The 20,278-nt window shown below is 40.7% G+C and overlaps 1 protein-coding gene across 4 annotated transcripts in view; it reads left to right on the top strand.

Moving 5' to 3' along the window:
- Positions 1-20,278, top strand: part of Jarid2 (jumonji and AT-rich interaction domain containing 2) — a 187,485-nt gene that overhangs the window by 81,488 nt on the left and 85,719 nt on the right. For all 4 annotated transcript variants that reach the window (XM_085831134.1, XM_085831133.1, XM_085831132.1 and 1 more), the window contains one exon: positions 9,990-10,125. In XM_085831134.1, coding sequence (XP_085687260.1) covers positions 9,990-10,125 — 136 coding nt within the window. The remainder of the gene's footprint in view (positions 1-9,989; positions 10,126-20,278) is intronic.

The following is a 20,278-nucleotide window of genomic DNA, read 5'->3' as shown; positions in this document are numbered from 1 at the left end:
ATTTTTTTAAGTCAAATTAAGTAACATGGATTTATATCAATAGAATCACTTCATAGCTGCATGACATCTTCTATACCAGTTACTATGAAAAGATACACAGTGATAATTGCCCAGATGCACAATTTATTAAAAATTATTTTTTTATTGGTAAATGTTTTTTTTTTTTTTTTTTTGGTTGTTGTATTCACCTACCTATTTTGGTTGTCAATTGATAGGCATTTGGGCAGTGTATTGGCTTGTTAACTTATTTATTACGCTATACCGTCCAGTCTGGTTTTAGACTTACTATTTTCCTGCTGTTGCTAATAATTCTGCTGTGTCCCCTTTTTCTTGCTTATTTTTGGGGTGGGTGTCATGGTGTATGTTTTGTGTGGGTATGTAAGTCGAAATAAGATGTATGATATTTAAAATTCTTAGTTGTACCTATATATGACGGTGCAAAACAACACACCTTTAACCACAGTAGGAGGATCTCTGCTCTATTTACTGAGTTCTACTGCTATACCTGCCTTAAAGCACTGCTTGTAAAGGACAGGGCAATAAAGTGTGTGTTGGTTTAGCATGGAATACTGCAGCAAGAACCAGAGCTTCAAACTGCATTAGTCATTTTCCGAGTTTTATTCTGGTATGCTCAAACCTTAGTCCCTAGGAAGACAGACCGCCCAATGGTCTTCTTACCTTGGGACTGCTGTATGATTCCTCATCCATGAATGTCTGTCATGGCTGTGCAGAACAAAGTTCAGGAAGTTCAACTACGGGCATTTATAGCACAAGGTTTTGCAGTTAGCAATGTAGCTGCTGATAGACAGCTAAGGTAGGTTAGTCATATGCCTGTGGCCCTAGCACGTAGTGGAAGCCAAGTATTATGAATTGAAGGCTAGGCCTTGTCTAACTCCCTCCTCCACCTCAAAAAGAAGAAGAAAAAAAAAAAAAGCAAAAAAAGCAAATAAAACTAGTGAGGAGGGTCCAAGGGGGGAGATGTGTAGATTTTTAAAAAAATACCTTTCAATCAATACTAGCTTTAAATCACATTTATTAGTATGGATATTGTTTTATATATATTTTAAGAACCATTTCAATATAGTCAATAGACAACTGTCAATGAATGTAAGCTGTACTATGCAATAGGTGACGGTACAAGGGAACTAGACCTAGCAACTGATAGCAGCATTATGTATGGATAGGTCCTTCCTTTTTACATGTTTTCTTGAATAGATAGAGGCTTTAAAAAAAAATGCTTTAGAAGAATAGGTTATTTTATTCTGATTTTTTAAGCCAGAGATTTAAAAACATTTTAAAGAGGTTTTGTGGACCTGTGAGATGGCTCAGTGGGTCGAAATACTTCCAGTTAACCACTCCTCCCAGCAACTATTGGGATAGGTTAAAGGGTCCACAGCAAGTGTGCACATACAAATAAGTTAATAAGAAATAATAATAAAAAAAAGCTTTAAAGGAATGTATGGGAAGTAACACCTGGAGCATTAAGAAATTCATTTTCAGTTAAATTCAAGTGTAGATTGCTCAGTGTGGGTTGCACTCTACTCTCTGTAAAGCCAAAAATGGTTGCATTGGGTTTCAGTGTTCGCTCCTTAATAAGGCCATGCTGTGTTGTGTAGCTCACAACCACCCCCTTTTCTGTCCTCCTCTCACTTGGGTAATTACACTCTCCCCTACCTTGTCCATATAATTTTTTTGTGATGTTAATTTCACAGGTGTTTTTTCCCTCCCTCCCCCCTTGTTCTTGTATTGTCACTCAGAAAGTTGGCTCCCGTTCCTGTTTATGGTAATTACCAGAGAACTTTTTCTCTAGGGGAGTACCTGCTGTCTTTCTTTGTGGGGAATTCTGTTAAATTTTGAAAATGGCTTCTTTGAGGTCAGGAATTTGATCTGACTCTATCAGGCATTTAAAATTTTTCTTTATTATGGCAGTTTTTTTCACCAGCAGTTAATGTAAATGTAAATAAAAACATTTCTTCTAGTCAATTAATTTGTATTTAATTGCTATTTTTGATGAAGGAGGGCTCTGTTGAATCATTTTAACCGCTGGTGATAAGGTTCAGGGATAAATGCATCTGGGATCAGAGTTTGATTCCTGGGACACTAACAGTGCAGAAAGCCTATAAGATGTTCTGATCTGTGCGAACACATATTCTCAAGGAGTGGATACAGAAATAAAATAATTATCAGTCCTTTCAAACTTCTTCCCTCTGATAGCTTCAGGGAACAGTCAGTTCTTTGTACCCATGCTGCTATTCCTGCATCCGTTCATCCCTCTGTAATGTTGGGAGAACAGAACCTGCTTGTCTGTGACTCGGAAGGATATTTCCTCATTCATTTGGAGCTGTGGAACAGTATAGTTCAGTTCCTGGAAGGTGGCAGGTGCTAGTTTTGTGTTTCAGTGAATAAAATGTTTTGTGTCATCTAGAGCCCTTGGGTGCACTGCTCACACACCCCCCCCCCCACTCCCCCCATTTAGGAGAACATTGATTTCTCATTTTAGGCAATTATTACTTTCAAGGAAATGAGATGTTCTGATAATCTATAATTTTAGCAGTTGTCTATTTTTGCGAGTCCGATAATCTATGATTTTGCTTTAGCAGTAGTTGTCTATTTTTTTTTTTTTTGCGAGTTTCATTTTCCGAAAGCTTCATCTCTTCAACAAATACCATCTAATCCCAAATGCCTGCCAATTAGACTTAATAGAGAATGTCCACAATACAGAGTTTAATGCAATACTGATCCCATTAAAGGTGTGAGCACAGACATGCCAGTACTGTCTTTAGAATGTTGATTGTGAGTTTATTTTATTCAAGGCAAAGGCCATATCAAAATAGAGTGAGGGCCTGAGCTGTCACAGCTGTGTGCCAGTGTCCAGTGTCTGTAGCCTCTGCTAGTGGAGTTTCACTGGTGTTTCCTAGCCAACTAAAAGAAGCTCAAAACGTGAGCTCCAGGTTCAAAGGAAGGAAAAGTAGATGGGAAACAGACACATTTGTAGAATAGTGAAATAAACTAAAGCTTATCCTTAGATTAGGACTAATGTAAGTAGATTCTTATTGCAGCAGACCTCTTGTGGTAAGCATCTTATGGAATTGTTTGCTTTTTGTTATAAAACCACAAGCCATTGGCAGGTAATTGAGATAGACATGGCTGGTAATGAAACCTATTTGTTTCCTTCCTGTTTATGTGAGGCTATGAAAAAAGGTCGGGGGTGTTGTGTTATATTTATTTCATGAGAAAGTCCACTGTTGATTTACAGTTGAATCACAGGGCAAATTGTCACTATTCGTGGAACATGAATATTAATTGCCTGGTATCTATTTGCTTTGATTGAGGGTGACAAAGATACTGAAATAATCTCTGCCTGAGATCTTGACACCTTCTCAATAAGGGAATCAAGGAAATAAAGAAGTGTTTGGTAGATAGGATCTGAGAACTTATCCAGGCTGCCCCCTCTCCTGTATTTGCAGGTGCCTTGAGTTAGGCAAAGTGATATATAGATATATTTAGTTGTTCACTGTCGGGCAGTTGTTTTAGAGACAGTATGAGAAGCGAAGCTATTTGGGACAGGAATTGGTTGGTGGCCTTTTGTAGAGGTGGTTGAGAGCCTGATTGATGTTTAAGTGTGTGTCTCATAAATTTAATGGCAGAGAATAATTTCCTCGTTCCAGAATAAATGGAAGCTGGATGCCTATAGTGTATACTGACTATCCTGTTAGTGTCATTTGGTTTTCTTGCTTACTCTTCATAGCAAGTTCCAGGTCAGCCTCTCATTTATACACAATACAGAAGTGAACATAAAACCAGAACAAAAAGCTACAAATTTACAATCCATAGGTAGCCATTGATAGAATTCACTGGTGGTGAAATGAGCCAATTAAAGTCGAATATAGTATGAAGGCAGGTTTAATGGGGGCAGGAGTTGGTCAGTGTTGACAGTGGGGGGAGTGGGGGAAGAACGGAAATGTCTGGATTATATTTTGAAGGACCTCTTGTGGATAGGAAGCCCAGCCCTGGGCCTAGAACGTTTAAGGTAGAGGGCAATGCATGTCATCCATGCTATCAGCATACCAACAGAGGGATGCTGAGAGAGCCTGTAGGCCAGGAGACTAAATATGTGATATAACGCATCTCATGTTTTGGTTTGTTGAGTGTTTTGTTTGGGCTTGTTGTGTGTAGTTCTGACTGTTCTGGAACTGGTTCTGTAGACCAGGCTAGCCTTGAACTCAAGAGATGGATTAAAGGGGCTTACCACCACACATGGTGGAAGGAAAATGTTAAAGATTCCCAGAGGTCATGTGCATTGAGACGCCGAGGGCATACTTTTAAAGTGTGATAGGTACATCAATGAGATTTTCGTGTGGCAGATAAAAAAGAGGGGGCTTATGTATGGTAAATGAATTTATTAAGGATAGCATGCTCCCTCCTCTCTCCCTCTCCCTCTCCCCCTCCCCCTCCCCCTCCCCCTCCCCCTCCCCCTCCCCCTCCCCCTCCCCCTGGGCAATTAGGATAGTTTTCATGAAAGTCCATGAGGGTTAAAGTTGCATACATTGTTTCTTCTCATCTTTGAACAGTAGTATTGGTAATGTGTCTTACCAAGCCCTATTATAGGTATTTTGTTTGCCATGTGTTTCAGCACTTTTCACAGATTTCCTTTGACGCTCCTGTTTTGCTGTTCTGGTGCTCCCTATAACCATCATGAGATCGAAGGCAGGATGTGATCCGCAGTGTTATATAAATAAAGTGTGGTGATGTTTCATAGGCTTATTATAAAAGGTAAAAGGCTGGAAACATACTATGTGGTGCACAGCAGCATTCCAGTGCAAAAGGAAGTAGTAGAATGGGTGGGGCAGGTATTTAAGGGTGTGTCTATAGATGTAATCTATTTCATGTAAGGTAGGGTATTTAGTAGGGAATGGACACAAGGCACAATTAGCTGTTTCTATAACAATTACACTAGTGTAATATTTATGGTCAGACTTGCAGACTCTGTTACTATCAGTAAAACCTAATGATTGGTATAGTTTGTCTGGATGGACAGTGTAGAGGTGTGTATGTGCTGGTGCTTATTTTTGTTGGTTTACTGCTGAGCCGATAAGCCAGCTGGATAGTGAATTAGCTTGTAAAGGGACTCAGTAATGTTCCGTGGGAAGGAGCGTATTTTTAACTCCTTGCTCATAAGCCAGGGTTTTTGAGTGAAGTAGAGGCAAAAGAGAATCACAGTCATATGGCTTTGAGTGGCCTCAGTCTCCAGTGTCTTGGTTTATAGCCTTGATTTCTGGAAAGTAATTTAAAAGCATATAAAATTATATTAATTTTATTATTATTATAAATTATAATATATTATAAAATTATATTATATTTTTATATTATACACAAATATACTATTGTGTGTGTGTTGGTGTGCGCGTGGCCATGCACACGCACATGGTATGCATACATGCATACATACATATATTGCACTGTAAACTGCATTGTCTTGTACGCTTGGCCCTGACATTGCACTGGTTTCCTTAGTGGTATGTGAAAGTAGTATATATTAGTAGAAGCCATAATATTGTGAAATATGTTTTTAGATTTCTTCCTCAGAAGTATGTTCTATTATTTTCTTTTTACTCCAGTTGGAACTGCACAGTGTTTGACAACATAACTGTATGTCTCAGTGTATTTTGTACTTCACAGTGTTTTTAAATTACTATGGGTTTAACAGTGGCATAATCCTGTGGTGGGTTTAGGAGCATCTGCACAGAATGCTATATATGTATACCTTCTCTGAATGATGGGAAGGCCATGTGTAGCAGGTAGGGTTGAAATCACTTGCAGGATGGTTATGTGGATGGGCACTGAGTATGATGTAATAATATGCATTATCAAATAGCTCATATGGTCACTTGAAATCTTAACCAGTGTCATACACAGTACTGTCTAGAACAAGTTCCTATGATGGAACTTTATAGCTAAGTCATTATTTAATTTTGTGTGAGTGCTTTAATTGTTGCATTGTACATTGTGTGAGTTCAGATAATCCTGCTGTAGATCTGGCATCTTTAAATATGGCAGGATAAGAGATGTAGGAGGGATTAGTTCTGACTACTCTGTTCTGAATGTACCCAGTCATGGCGAAATGTGTAGATATCTTCCTGCCATGCCACTACCTACTTGACAACGGATGTCTGACATGTTCAGACGCAAAAGAGCTGACTTGGCAGCTACCCAGCAGATTTTTATAAAAGCACAGCTGGTGGCCTGAGGTTCAGTCTGTCAGAGCTGTGTTATGAAATAAATCGTTTTCAGCAGAAGTTCCTAATCCAATTTCAACTGTAACTTTAAAAAAAGGGCAGTGATCAAAGTAAAGCCACATTTATTTAGGGAGTAAAACTCCTTGTATTAGCGTTTTCAGGCTCATTCTTTATCCCAAGAAAGGGTTCTGAGAAAACTTTGTTATGTTTTTATTTTAAAATCAAATTCACCCCCTCTTAGAAAGTTTCCTGGATGCTTTTTTGGCTTTTGGCTGTGAATTATATTTTACCAGCTTTTTTTTTTTTTTTGGATGTTTTAGAAAAGAGTTTTAAAGCATGGATTAGCATTGAATTGATCTGAGAGGATTCTGTGGAAGGAAACTTTTCCCAGTATCAAAGTGACAGAAGTGGCCATGCCCCAAGTTGAAGTTACATCCTTTCTGCAGCCTTTCTCTGAGTGCTTTTCATCCCCTCTGCCTTTCACTGCCAGGGAAGTGTTTAGTCCCTATCAGGAAGCACTGTTGAGTTCCACTTTATTTTAAGTGTATTATTATGTAATATTATTTATGTATATGGGTGTTTGATTGGTGCACGCACCACTTGTGTATATAGTGCCAGCAAATCCAGAAAGTCCAGTAGAGGGTTTCAAATCTTTGGAACTGCAGCGAACCACCATACTGTCTCTTGGAAACAAACCCGGATCCTCTGGAAGTGCAGCCTATACTTTTCAGCCCCCATTTTTTACTGTTTCTTCATTGTTTTTGTTTGTGTGTGTGGTCCCCCCCCCCCCCCCCCCCCCCGGTTTCCTCAGTATAGCCCTGGCTGTCCTAGAACTTACTCTGTAGACAAGGCTGGCCTTGAACTCAGAAATCCGCCTGCCTCTGCCCCCTGAGTGCTGGGATTAAAGGCATGCGCAACCGCACCTGGCTTCTTCTTGTTTTAAACTGTTGTTGGAACAGGATAGCATTGTCTTGTAGAATGATTTAACTGCTGGTACCTGAAATATTATCCAAGGAGGAGGAAATGGCTGGGCATCCTGCCTTTTCAGATTTGTCATGCCACCACTATCAGCTGAGCAAAGAAATCACAATTAGTCCATGAAGTACATTGAGGGCGCTTGGCTATCAGTGAGCACTTATGAGACCTTGGTATCAATTCAGACAGTGGCATTTTCATAGTCTGAGTCTCCATGAAGGTCATCTGTACATGGCCTGGAAGATTTGGTTCTGTGTGGATTTGGTTCTCCCTTCCATCTTTGTAGGTTGTGGAAAATGACATCTAATTGCTGAGCTGTCTCCCTAGTCCAATGTGTCCACCACTTCCTGAGATTCTTGTTTTGGAACTTGGAACAGCTGAGGATTTTGCATTCTAATTTCTGTCAAAAGTATTTTGCCTAAATATCAAATTTGCTTTCTGACCAATTGCCTCCCCACCCCTTTAAAAAAATAATATTTTAGGATTGCTCCAAAGGTTGTCAAATAAGTAGCTAAAGAAAAGAAACTCCGCTCACAGTGAACATGTTGCTTGGGTATGAGGAATTTCTTTTCACTATTGAACTAACTTTCTATCTGTAGGGAGGGAGAGCCATGATGCCTACCATGGGTAAGACACTTTTCCAACCCCCAAGATAGAGATGCTAGATTTAAAAAGGGTTTAGGGCATGAGACTCTTGGAAGATCTAGAAAAGCAGGAACCTATACAGATATGGTTGTGTATGAGCAACACATGTGTAATGTTTTTCTTCCAGTACTATGACTGGCATTAAATTATGTCCATGCCTACATTCAGATAAAGACTTTGTCTTCCTTTCATCTAGGTGGGCTAGAGTGTCGGAGGCAGTATGTACATGGGTTGCTGAGAAGGCGAGATGTAGTCAAGCCTTTTGTGTTTAGTGATGGTTGGATAATATAAAGGTAGCAGAGGTTAAATCATCAACATGGCTGTAATTCAGGCACTTCACAGTAGATGTTGTCTGAGGTTGAAGAGTAGGAAGGTAAGTATGGGAAAAATGGGGTGGATTGTGGGAGGAGGGAAATAAGGATGAAGCCCTCTGCTCAGTGCTTTTCTCCTCAGGCTTCTATTCTGATCCTATCATTCTGTAGACTGTTCTGTGTATGGCACCTCAGAATGAGGAGATAGCCACAGCAGAATGTGTGGCTGACTAGGAATTTTGCTCTGTGTACCATGCATTGTTAGGGAGCAGTGGGGACCCTCTAGATAGAACTCTGAGTCTGTAAGTTCATTAAGTCATTTTACTAAGGTGATAGGTCCTGACCAGCCATGTAAATGATAAAAAGAATTGTTGTGCATCTGTGTGATTTTTATGTCTAGCACTTGAAACTACAATCTCTGCCATTCATAGCCTGCTTCTCCGGAATGTAAAGTATTTATAGGTGTAATAAAATTGCTCGTGTCAGTAACTCAACCTTGAATGTGGCTTTCTTTGTAGGCATTTCCACCTTCCATGGTTTATTTTTTAAATAGACCTCAGTTGGGGGGTGGGGTAGTTGATTCTTTTATCTAGAGCCCTAGTCAAGGTAAAGACTCCAGCCTTCACAGAAAACAGTAAATCTTCATTGGAGTTTCATAGGCAGAGCTGCTTTGGAACTTTGTGGTTTATAAACTGTTGATGGAGGAAATATTAGTTTGTAATCTTACATCATTGTTGTGGAGACACATGAAAAGAATGAGAATGGGTAGTAGAGATGAGAATTTCACTGGCAGCTTTAATGAATAGGCCCTGGATGTGTAAAAGGTGGCTCTTAGCCTGAGAAGCCCATCTCCCACCTGTAGTTAACACTATCACTTGGTTGCAGGTTTTCTACTTGGACAGTCATATGAAAACTCAAGGGAAAGTTAATTCCGTCACATTTCGCTCTTCATGTGTTATATATCCGCATCATCTGCCTCTTGATTAATTATTTGAATTCCACAAATGGGGTGTTACTTAAAAGCCTCATGTTGCTGGTTCTAATGACTTTGAAAGTCCCTGGTGGCATGCCTCTCATTACAGGTTTAGCAGTTATTTGTAATTTTTAGGTTAGGTTGGCACAGTTTCTTGGTTTTTCTTGGTCCTCTAAAGGTGCTGCCCTGCAACAGTATACAATCTTGGCAGGCCTATCAGGAGTGAAGGAGTTCTAGTTAGGGCAAGGTGGAAGTGGTATCTTGTTTCCTTTACTCTATCTAAAACAGTGGTTCTCAGCCTAGAGTGATGGAACTACCCCTTCTACAGGGCTTGTCTGAGACTATGGAAAAAACATTATACTATGATTCATAATAGTAGCAAAATTTCAGTTGTGAAGTAGTGAAAATATTGTTATGGTTGGGGGGGGTGTCACCACAATATGAGAAACTGTCTCTATTAGAGGGGCACAGCATCAGGAAGGATGGGAACCACTGATCTAGGAGACCCTTGATGGGGAGATTGGGGTATGCAGGAAATCAGGGTACTTGCTTGCATTCCTTCATTGGAGGATTTCCGTGAGTTTTACGCAGAAGGAATGTATTACCATTTCATACTCTGGTACTGGATCATATAATGCTTGTTAGGAATGTGACATGCAACACCCCATCACCCCACTCTGTCCAGGATTTTTACATCATAGATCAGGGTGTCCTTAAATTTATCTGTTTTTTTTTTTTTTTTTTTTTTATCAAGAGTTAGATATATCCACTGCACCCAGTAGGAATTTTACAGTGAAATATGGGTCTGAATATTTGTGTGTCTGAGTTTCAGTAATTCTCCTTCCGCAGGATGACAGCGATGGGATCCCGTGGTCAGAAGAGAGAGTTGTACGAAAAGTCCTGTATTTGTCACTAAAGGAATTCAAGAATGCACAGAAAAGGCAGCACGGGGAAGGCCTTCCCGGGAGCCTGAAGGCGGTAAATGGTGAGTTGAAAGTGGAACTGGATGGAGTCTTTCTGTAGTGCCTTGTTCTGACTTGGGCACAAGCAAGCTTACTAAGCTAAGAGTTTTGGCTGTATGAATATATATTTCAGACATCCTATTGTATTTATAGATATATTTTTATGTTTCTTTACAAAATAATAAATATTTGGGAAGGTGTGTCAGTCTGGTAGATTTTATGAAATCAATGTGACATCTATTTACTTATTCATCATGTATGTACGCATGTTACCCTGTATCTTCTATGTATGTATGTATGTATGTAATCTACCCAGTGAGTGCACAGGAACCTTTAATGATCTTGTTGGAATGTGGAGACTTGTACCCTACATGAGGAAATATTCTAAAAACCTACTGCCCTTTGTGCTATGTGCTACCAGCCTGTGAGCACCCTGTTGGCTTCCTTGTTGACCAGTTGATATAAGGCATGGGTGTACAACAGTTAGAATGCTCAATCTCTTCCTGTGATTGTCAACAGATCTGGAAAAGTGGAGGGAACTGGCCCTCACATTTCTTACTTTCTCTGCCTCTCATTCAGTAGCATTTTAAAAGATGAATGCTAAAGTAATCAGAAAACATTTGGTTGTTATCTGGTTCCAGGTGTGATATATTTCATAGTCTATTGTATGTTCCTTTATTACATATTATTGAATGAACCGTGTTTATGTTCCACTTTGTACTTGGCTAACAACAAGAAAACCACAGGAAGAGACCTTGTTGTTGTTGTTGTTGTCTTATAGGTTTGGCTTTGGAAACAGTGGAATCAGCACTTAGAGTGTACTAACTAGCTGCCATGTTATAGCTCACAATGCCTTCCAGCATTTCTCCTCTGCCTCCCTGCAACCTCCAGTTTCTCATGTGTGTATATGATGATTATGGAAATAAGAGAATCATTTGGATTTTGGTTTTTACCTCTCTCTTGTCTGAGATGGCTTTGCTTGCTACTGTGTTGCACCAGTTCCCTTTTGTTTGCCTTAGTTGGAAACTCAGTACTCCAAGGTTTCTCCTTGGAAGTAATAGTTATAGAGTGGATCTGTTTGTTGACTCATTTTATAGGGTCATGGCATGGTTTTCTTTTTTCTTTTTTTAAAAAGATTTATTTATTTATTTATTTATTCATTATATGTAAATACACTGTAGCTGTCTTCAGACAGTCCAGAAGAGGGCGTCAGATCTCGTTACGGATGGTTGTGAGCCACGACGATGTGGTTGCTGGTATTTGAACTCTGGACCTTCGGAAGAGCAGTCCGGGTGCTCTTACCCACTGAGCCATCTCACCAGCCCCAGGATGGTTTTCTAAGACCACTTCTGTGAACTCCACTATGTACCCAACTTGTTTTACAGTTTTTTTTTTTTTTTTTTTAAAGATTTATTTATTCCTGTGATTGTCAAACAGATCTGGAAAAGTGGAGGGAACTGGCTCACATTTCTTACTTTCTCTGCCTCTCATTCGAGACGGGGTTTCTCTGTATAGCCCTTGCTGTTCTGGAACTCACTCTGTAGACCAGGCTGGCCTCGAACTCAGAAATCCGCCTGCCCCTGCCTCCTAAGTGCTGGGACTAAAGGCGTGCGCCACCACTGCCTGTATTTTATGAGTACACTGTAGCTTTACTGATGGTTGTGAATCATCATGTGGTTGCTGGGAATTTGAATTCAGGATCTCTGCTCATCTGGTTGAGCCTGCTCCCTCTGGCCTAAAGATTTATTTATTTATTATTATATATAAGTACACTGTAGCTGTCTTCAGACACACCAGAAGGTCTCATTATGGATGGTTGTGAGCCACCATGTGGCTGCTGGGATTTGAACTCAGGACCTTCTGAAGAGCAGTCAGGGCTCTTAACCACTGAGGCATCTCTCCAGCCCCTGTTTTACAGTCTTAAGATGGTGCTCTATCTTCTTACTATTTCTTGTATGGGTGTTTTTTTCTTTATGTATTATGTGTGCACCATGTGCAAACCTAGGGTCTGAGGAGTCCAGACAGAGCATCAGTTCTCAGGCCCTGGAGCCAGAGTGGGTTGCCATGTGGATTCTGGGATTTGGACCTGGAGCTCCAGAAGAGCAAGAAGCACTCTTAACCTTTGAGCCATCCTTTCAATTTGACCTACTGAGGATCCTTTTGATTTCAGCAGTGCTCATTTGAGCCAACATGTATTCAAAAGGGTCATTTGGAGAATTATGTAAATTCTAGATGGCATTTTTCCATTTCTTGGTTGCAACAGAGTAAACTGTAAGCCCTCTGTAGAGAGTATTTCTTGAGATGGTTTATTATACAGTATTTTTCCTGGTTTAATTCGTGAATATTTGAGTGATGAGAGAGAAATCATTGGATTGAATCCTAGAGTAAGAGTGGAGCAGGAGTGTTGTCTAGGAGTAGCAGTCAGTGCCTTAGTAGTATTCTTTGTTTATTTTCAGCAATTAAATATAAACTTTCCTAACTGGTGTTATGAGAAGGAGTTAGACAGCCATCCAGGATTTATAGTAATGCTACTATTTAGATTTATGAACAAAAGTAAAGATCTTGTATCAGCACCAAGTGCTTCTAACTAGCTCCTGGGATTACACATAGGTGCCACTATGGCAGATCTGTCCTCATCCCCCGTGTACCCTCTTTCTCCAAATCTGTCTCATCTATTTGTTTGTATCTCTGTCATCTGGTGTGCAGGTACACGGAGGTAATCCTGTTTCACCCCTTTGCCCTGTTAAAGCACGGTTTCTCCTGTTTATATTGCTGCTGGTCCACATACTTTAGGCTAGATATTCTGGCCAAGTCTCTGATTTTTTTTCTCTCCCCTCTTGCTTATAGGACTATTGGAATTGTATATGACCACTATATCCTGTGTGTTCTGGGGATCAAACTCTGGTTCAGGCAGCTAGGATTCTTATCTGTAAAGCCTTCTACAGGACTGACTTGCTCATTTGTATTGTTTCAAAGGCTTTTTGGTTGTGAAATGGCTGTTTATATGCCAATTTCTTGTTCTTGTTGATGTTATTCAGGCTGTTTCCAAGATCACATTTGTCTCTCTGCAGATCAGGTTTCTTCAGGGCTTGAGTTCCTGGTATTATTAAGAATATTTAACCAGGCAATGTGGTACCTACATTAGTAGACAGAGGCACATGAGGTCTTATACGTTCTGAGACCACCTGAATCTACACAGAGTGAAGTCTGTCTTAGCACAATCACTCCTACACCAGAATCTTGAAGGTAGCTATGCTGAGCAAAGTTTGGTTGTTTTATTGGCAAGAGCCAGAAAGAAAGCACAATTACCAAAATGGGAATAACTCCTTTTTTGTGGGCATACTTTTTCCCACTTAACCCAGAATGCTGTGCAATAGGGTGTTCACCTCCCCTCCACACCTCACCTTTCCTGAAACGCCCCCACCCCCCAAGACCTTGGAGCTGGAGTTGATGTTGAGAATAGAGTGCATGTGCAAGAAGGAAGGGCTTATTTATTTGGCTCACAGTTCAGGGAATGCAGCCCAGTAAGAAGGGAAGGCATGATGTCACATTGCATCCATAGTTAAGAAGCAGAGAATATACAGGAATTGTAACTAGGCCATGAAATCTCCAGAAAAGCTCCCCCCCCCGCCCCCCACATCCAAACCACACCTCCACATGAGAACCAATTGTTCAGAAAGCCTGTGGGTGGCTTGCATATCTGAACCAGTACATTTCTTATGGTAGGATATCCCATCCCTATATGTTCTATAGGTCATGTGTAGCCCTGGCATGGGTGAATGGGGTTGTGGCTGTGAAACAAGGAGGAATTTATTGACTTAAGTGGCAAAGGGCAATGGGGAGCTTTCTCTGTCACAGTACTAGAGCTTGGGTCCCACCTCCCGTGTTTCTCAGTTGTCTGTCATTCCGGCTTCCAAGGAGCCAACACCCTCTTCTGGTTTTAGTAGGCGCTTGCCCACCTCTGTGTTTATATACAATTTCTAAAGAAAACTTGGCTTAATTCTCAGCCATCAGATGACATGGTTCTACTATTTTAGTTTTTATTATTATGGAATGTATATGGTAGCAGTAAAGGTTGACCACACAGCCTTTACTAGGAGGGGAGGTGTCTAGTGGTAGGGTGGTGCTTTTTTAAAAATTGAAAATACCATTTTTTTCTCCTCCCAGATCCTTCCCACTTCTCTACCCACTCAACTTTGCTCTTTTAATCTCCCTCCTCTCTTTTCAAACAACAATCCCACTAAAACAAAACCAAACCAATATTAAGACACAAGGCATATGACAAAAGACACCCAGGCTAAAATAGATACTCCAGGGGAGGAAACTGGTTTTCTTTTCTTTGCTACCCTATCAGTTGCAGTTAACTTCTTGGTTAGGGGGAAGATCATGTCCACTTGCTCCTCCAAGTTCCAGGACATCTTCTGATTTGAAAACGTGTGCGTGTCCTTGGGTGTTTTAGGGTTTCTGTTGCTGTGAAGAGACAACCCGACTACAGCAACTCTTCTAAAGGAAAACATTTCATTGAAGTTGACTTTTTCAGAGGACCATTATCATCATGGCAGGAACCATCACAGTATGCAGGCAGATATGCTGCAGGAGAATTATCTTTTTTGAATGTACATTTGGTAGAGGTTTTGTTGAGTCACATAGGCATTTACTATGTAGGCATTTATTTTGCAGTAGCAGAATTGGAATTATAGTTCAAATTATAGAGCTGGGATTTCAGATGATAATCTGAATTCAGAGCACATGGTGGAATACTCAATCTTCCAAATTATGTTGAACACAGCATGCTTTATTTCCACTTGGCCATTTTTATTATTATTATTTTAATGCTTTTGTCCTTGTTAAGCTTTTTAAAAAAATGTATCTGTATTGTGTTCTACCTGCATGTATGTCTGTGAGAGGGTGTCATATACCCTAGAACTGAAGTCACAGATAGTTAGGACTTTCTGTGTGGATGCTGGAACTTGAACCTAGATTTTTTTGGAAGAATGGTCAGGGCTCATAACCGCAGCACTATTGCTCCTGCCCTTTCTCCTGTCATTTAAAAACAAAGATGTTTCCAGCCTATTGCTTCTTCTATAGGACTTTCTAAGAAAAATTAAAAAAAAAAAAAAAACCAAAAAATAGTGTTAGTTTCACATTGAAAGTGGTTGACTTAATTTTCTTTAAAGACTTTCACTAAATGCTCGCATGATTAGCCCTTTGCCCCCAGCATTTGTGTGAAGGAGTTGGGTGGATGTCTGCTGTTAATACAGAGAGCTAACATGTGAGCCTGTGTTTGAGTGGCTGATCTCAGCCTTCCACTTCTACAGGGCCTGTAATAACGTAAATGGACACAAGATATCATAGACCTCCTTTTTATGTCATAAAATTATGTGCACCTTCCATCTTACTTTTGTGCTCCAGAAGTGACAAGGCCTGCAAGCCTTTGCCTTGTTAAGGAAGTCCATGAGCTGTTTCATCAGTGGTGTGGATTGACTGTAGGACTTAACGTCGTTATTGCAGTTCCTTGCTGGAGCTGGGTGGATGGGTGTGGCAGTGTAGAGAACTGTTGGTGGCAAGCCTTCTGCTCCCTTGCCTGTAGATTCTGCCCCCTTCCCTGGCTGTAATGAAATGACGGGTTATTGAGAAAGCTTCTGGGGGATGGGAACCTTGGCCAATCTCTCAAGGCCCTTGGGCCTGCTGGGGCTAAAATTAGGAACATTTAAATAATAACATGCTACACAAATAACAAGTACACGTAATTACACAGTAAGAGAGGGGAGCTATTAGCTGTATTTGAATTTCATTTGCTCCCTATAAATGTCATCTCAGATCAGCAAGCCCTTTTGGCCAGCAAAACAATTTTGAGTAGATTTAATGGAAGCTGTATTTCTTTCTTTAGACGTACAGCAGGCAGGAATGTAATAGTTAAGTTGTTCTTCATATTTCACAGTTAGTGTTGGAAGCCTCTAGCTGTGGTTTGTGCACTCAAGCCATCAGAATAAATGAGAATAAAATGGATGAGGAAAACTGTACCTTAAGAATGGAGTAGCAGTTTGCTTATCCAGCTCAAGCCTGGTAATGCCTTTTTGGAGTAGACTCCTATTTAATTAATTTACCACTCAGATAAATAGCAAGTAGTTACTCTTTTTTAATAACAAAAAAAAAACCCATTTAGTACACAAGTTATTAAATAGTCGGATTGCATTTTGAAAACATTACAGTGATTCCTTGTCCCTCCTGCCCCTGTGTTCTCCTAGTCTCCCTTTCATATCCCATGTGCCATTTTGCTCATCCTGTGTTGCCTGTGGTTACCCTCCCTTGGTGTCCTTTCTAATTTTTTTTCGACTAGGCTTTTAATGATGTAGCTGGATTTTTTTTTTTGTTTTGTTTTGTTTTTTTTTGAGACAGGGTTTCTCTGTAAATCCGCCTGCCTCTGCCTCCCGAGTGCTGGGATTAAAGGTGTGCGCCACCACGCCCGGCTGGAATTTGTTAATTAGAAGTGCCTCAGGAATGGAGAGGTATTTACTAAGGTGACCATGGTTCTGGGTGATCATGGTTCTGTAATTCAATCATAGAAGCCACAAACCTAGTTTTTGGTTCTTTACCCTCCTCTGCTTTGGTCATAGTCCCTTGAGGTCATCAGTCACCTTGAGGTGGGTAGTTTCGAATGCATGGGCCTTTCCCATCATTCTGGCACGTGGTTCATTCAGATGGACAATCTTCTGCCTCACTGTCTTTTTTTTGTTTTTTTTTTAAAGATTTATTTATTTATTTTATGTATGTGAGTACACTGTAGCAGTACAGATGGTTGTGAGCCTTCATGTGGTTGTTGGGGATTGAATTTTTAGGACCTCTGCTTGCTCCAGTCAACTCCGCTCACTCAGTCCCTGCTTGCTCTGGCCCAAAGCTTCATTTATTATTATACTTAAGTACACTGTAGCTGACTTCAGGCACACCCGAAGAAGATCTCATTACGGATGGTTGTGAGCCACCATGTGGTTGCTGGGATTTGAACTCAGGACCTACAGAAGAGCAGTCAGTTCTCTTACCCTCTGAGCCATCTCCCCAGCCCCTGCCTCACTGTCTTGAGTGCTGGGGTCATAGGCATGTACCACCACTCCTGATGTCACTACTTTTCTGATGAAATTGTGTGTCTAACCATGATGCCCAAGTTGAATTGCCTTGGAATGTCTTTCACTCTCATGGAACATTAACTGGTACAAAATGCAAAAAAACAAAAGAGATTCCTATAGAATAATTAGGTCAGAAGTCCACATAGGAACCTGGGGAGTCAATAAGGCTAGCAGGGAGGCAGTTGTTAAGGGCCCATTTTTCAACAACCATGAAAAGGCTGCATTGAAGACCTTGCAGAAGGTCCTTGAGATGAGTTAGGCCTTCTAATCAAAGAGTGCAACTGATGCTGTCAGTGACAGAGGCTGGGACTTGAAATTAAGCTCTACTGGAGAGTAGCTGCCAGGACAGATGTCCATGACTGGTGTATGTGTTTGGGCTGTGGATGAGGGAGATTAATTGGTAGCAGAGGTCTTTTTAGCGGTATGTAGGTCTGTCTCAATATTTTTAAACAGGAATCTTAAGCCTTGATGAGGAGCTTAATTGGAAAGAATGGATCAAACTGAAGACATACTAGAACCTAGAAACCCAATTTAAATGACAACAGTGCCAAGTTTTCCCCGTTCTGGCTGCTCAGAAGTATTTTATGGAACATTTGCAAGAGGAACTGCCTATGTAGGTCAATGTGTTATATCCTGCCTTAGACCTAGTGTCCAACACTCTCAGTCCACCTTGTGCTTGACTTTTGTGAGGGGTGTCCTTGCTGATGATGTCATCTTTTTCATGATATAATGGTCTGTGCATGCAGGGTCACCTGGGGGACTAGGGGAGTTTTTAGATGCTTCATTCTTTTCACATAGTGAGTTTCAGGCCAGCCAAGGCTACATGGTGAGACCCTTGTCTGCTAATGTGTTTCCATAAAGACCTATGATCTGGGTCCTGGCCTTGAAGAGTTGATCCTTGTCACGAGAGTGACTTTAGGTGAATGTTTTATTCAGCATGGTGTACCTGAACAAGATGCTTTAGCAGATGGATACAAAGCAGGATGCTGGAGCTAGAACACTGACTAATTTGGAGGCCTTCTTGTTGATTGGCTTCAATATGTTGGGAAGAAAGCAGTTTCCTGCCTCACCTTAGGGCTAACATAGCAATCCCTTATCACTGACAGTACAGTAATGTTAACATTAGAGAATTGCAGCTTCAGAAAAAGATGCAAACTGTCTTCCTGTTACAGTCTGGTAGGACACAGGGGCAGATTACAGCAGGAGTTCATTGTGTAAGTTGTGTTTTCTTCTGTGCTTATGTGACATTTTCCTGATGATAAGGTAGCAAAATATTTATACTTTTCAAAGTTTATTTGGATGAGATCTTTCTATCTAAGTGGGGAAAAACAGATTCATAGGTAAAGAAAGCTAATGTAGAAGGCAGGATGGTTGAGTACCTCTCAGTGTTGTACAGTGTGTGCAGAAGGATTTATGTGGTGGCCTTGAAAGGAAAAAAATCTGTAGTCTTGATCATGAGAATCCTATGTTGGGCTTTTGGGACGAGGAAGCCCTTCTATATCTATAGTGATTTTGTTTAATAGCCATTTTAGTAGGGCTTAATGGCCATTTTCTAAGTTTAACCCATGTGTAAAGGGCAAAAGACCCCTAGGATCACTAGAAAGTTCTTGATTCCTACACAGGAGTAGGCAGTTGAGTAATAGGATCTGCTTATTAGTGTTCATTCTTGTGAAATGACAAGGCCACATGTGCAACACATTTCATGTTTTAAACTTTAATATGTATATTGATGGTGCTATAAATATTGTTTAGCACAGTGAACTTCTGTAGTGTTGCAGTCTTTGTGGAAATGCCTCCCCCCCCCCCCCCACTTTGAAAATAAGTTTTGATTTCTAAGCTACATAAATGTTAGAAGTTCTACATACGGTGTATCTTTGAAGCTAGATTACTGATATTCTAAAGTATCTAGTAATACTAGGTATGTATAAACCCCTTAATTTACAGTTCATTTCTTAATCTCTTTTGCTGCCAAATCTCACCCATCCTCTTGGCATACTTTCCCCCCCCCCCCATACCCTTTTCCCCAAAGTTCACAAAACTATATATATAGCTGTCTCATCTGAGGAAGCTGGGAGGATGATAGGAACACGAGTAGCTCAGTAGTTTACCACTTGTGCTTAAGAGAAGGGTCATCTGTGTGCGGCCAGCCCTGAGGATAAATCTGCAGAGTGGGCCACTTCTTCCACATGTCCCCCATTTCTATGAGTGTATCTTATCAGTTCATGCTTTGTGTCTCACTACTGATTTGGCTCTTGGGAGATCTGAAACTCTCTCCTTAAATAAAACCCATTCATTTATTATTTCTTTTGTTTCTTCCATGACCTGGGAGAATTTTCAAAAGGACTCATACTTAGTAATGAATCTTGTGAAAAGCTATTTTATTTTGTCACGGGGACACATGCCTATGCTGCAATCCTAGATACTTGGCAGGCTCAAGCAGTAGATCTTAAGGGTTTGCCACCCTGGGGGTCTCAAAGGGTCTTGTGTCTAATAGATACAAGAACCTGATTCAGTTTTTAGTATTGTGCCACCACTGTTCCCAAAGAGTCCCCTACTCCCCCATGGGATTGCATCTTGCCACCTTCTTTAATACTACTGCACAAGTCTTTGGGTCTAGCTTTGCTAGAAGATAGTCTGATGTGCCACACTCGTGGGCATGATGATCTCATGGTGTTCTATGAGGGGAATTTACCCATTCTGCACGGGACTTTGACTTGTGCACAGTGAGTTACTATGCACTCGTTACTATGTACTCTACTTTATTAGAAGAGTTTTATGCATTTTATTTGGTGTGGGATGGGACGTTGTATGCTGTGGTGAACATGTCAAAGTCACAAGACAGCTTGTCGAGAGTTGGGTCCATGGGGTTACAGAGGTCACTGGGCATGGTGGCAGGCATCCTTAGTCATAGGGCTATCTTCCCAGTTCTTACACAACAAGCACACTAGAAAGAGAGCCTTGTCCCAAAGTGCTCATAGGATTTGCTTCTCTAAAGTCTTATGGTAATTTTAAACATGCACCTCTCTCTACCTTTTGATTCCTGGAAGTGTTC

The sequence above is a fragment of the Mus caroli genome, unplaced genomic scaffold (genome assembly GCF_978045245.1).
Source record: "Mus caroli unplaced genomic scaffold, Mus_caroli_1 scaffold_15, whole genome shotgun sequence".
Taxonomy (NCBI): domain Eukaryota; kingdom Metazoa; phylum Chordata; class Mammalia; order Rodentia; family Muridae; genus Mus; species Mus caroli.
The sequence above is the reverse complement of the archived record's forward strand: the minus strand, read 5'-3'. Positions and strand labels throughout refer to the sequence as shown.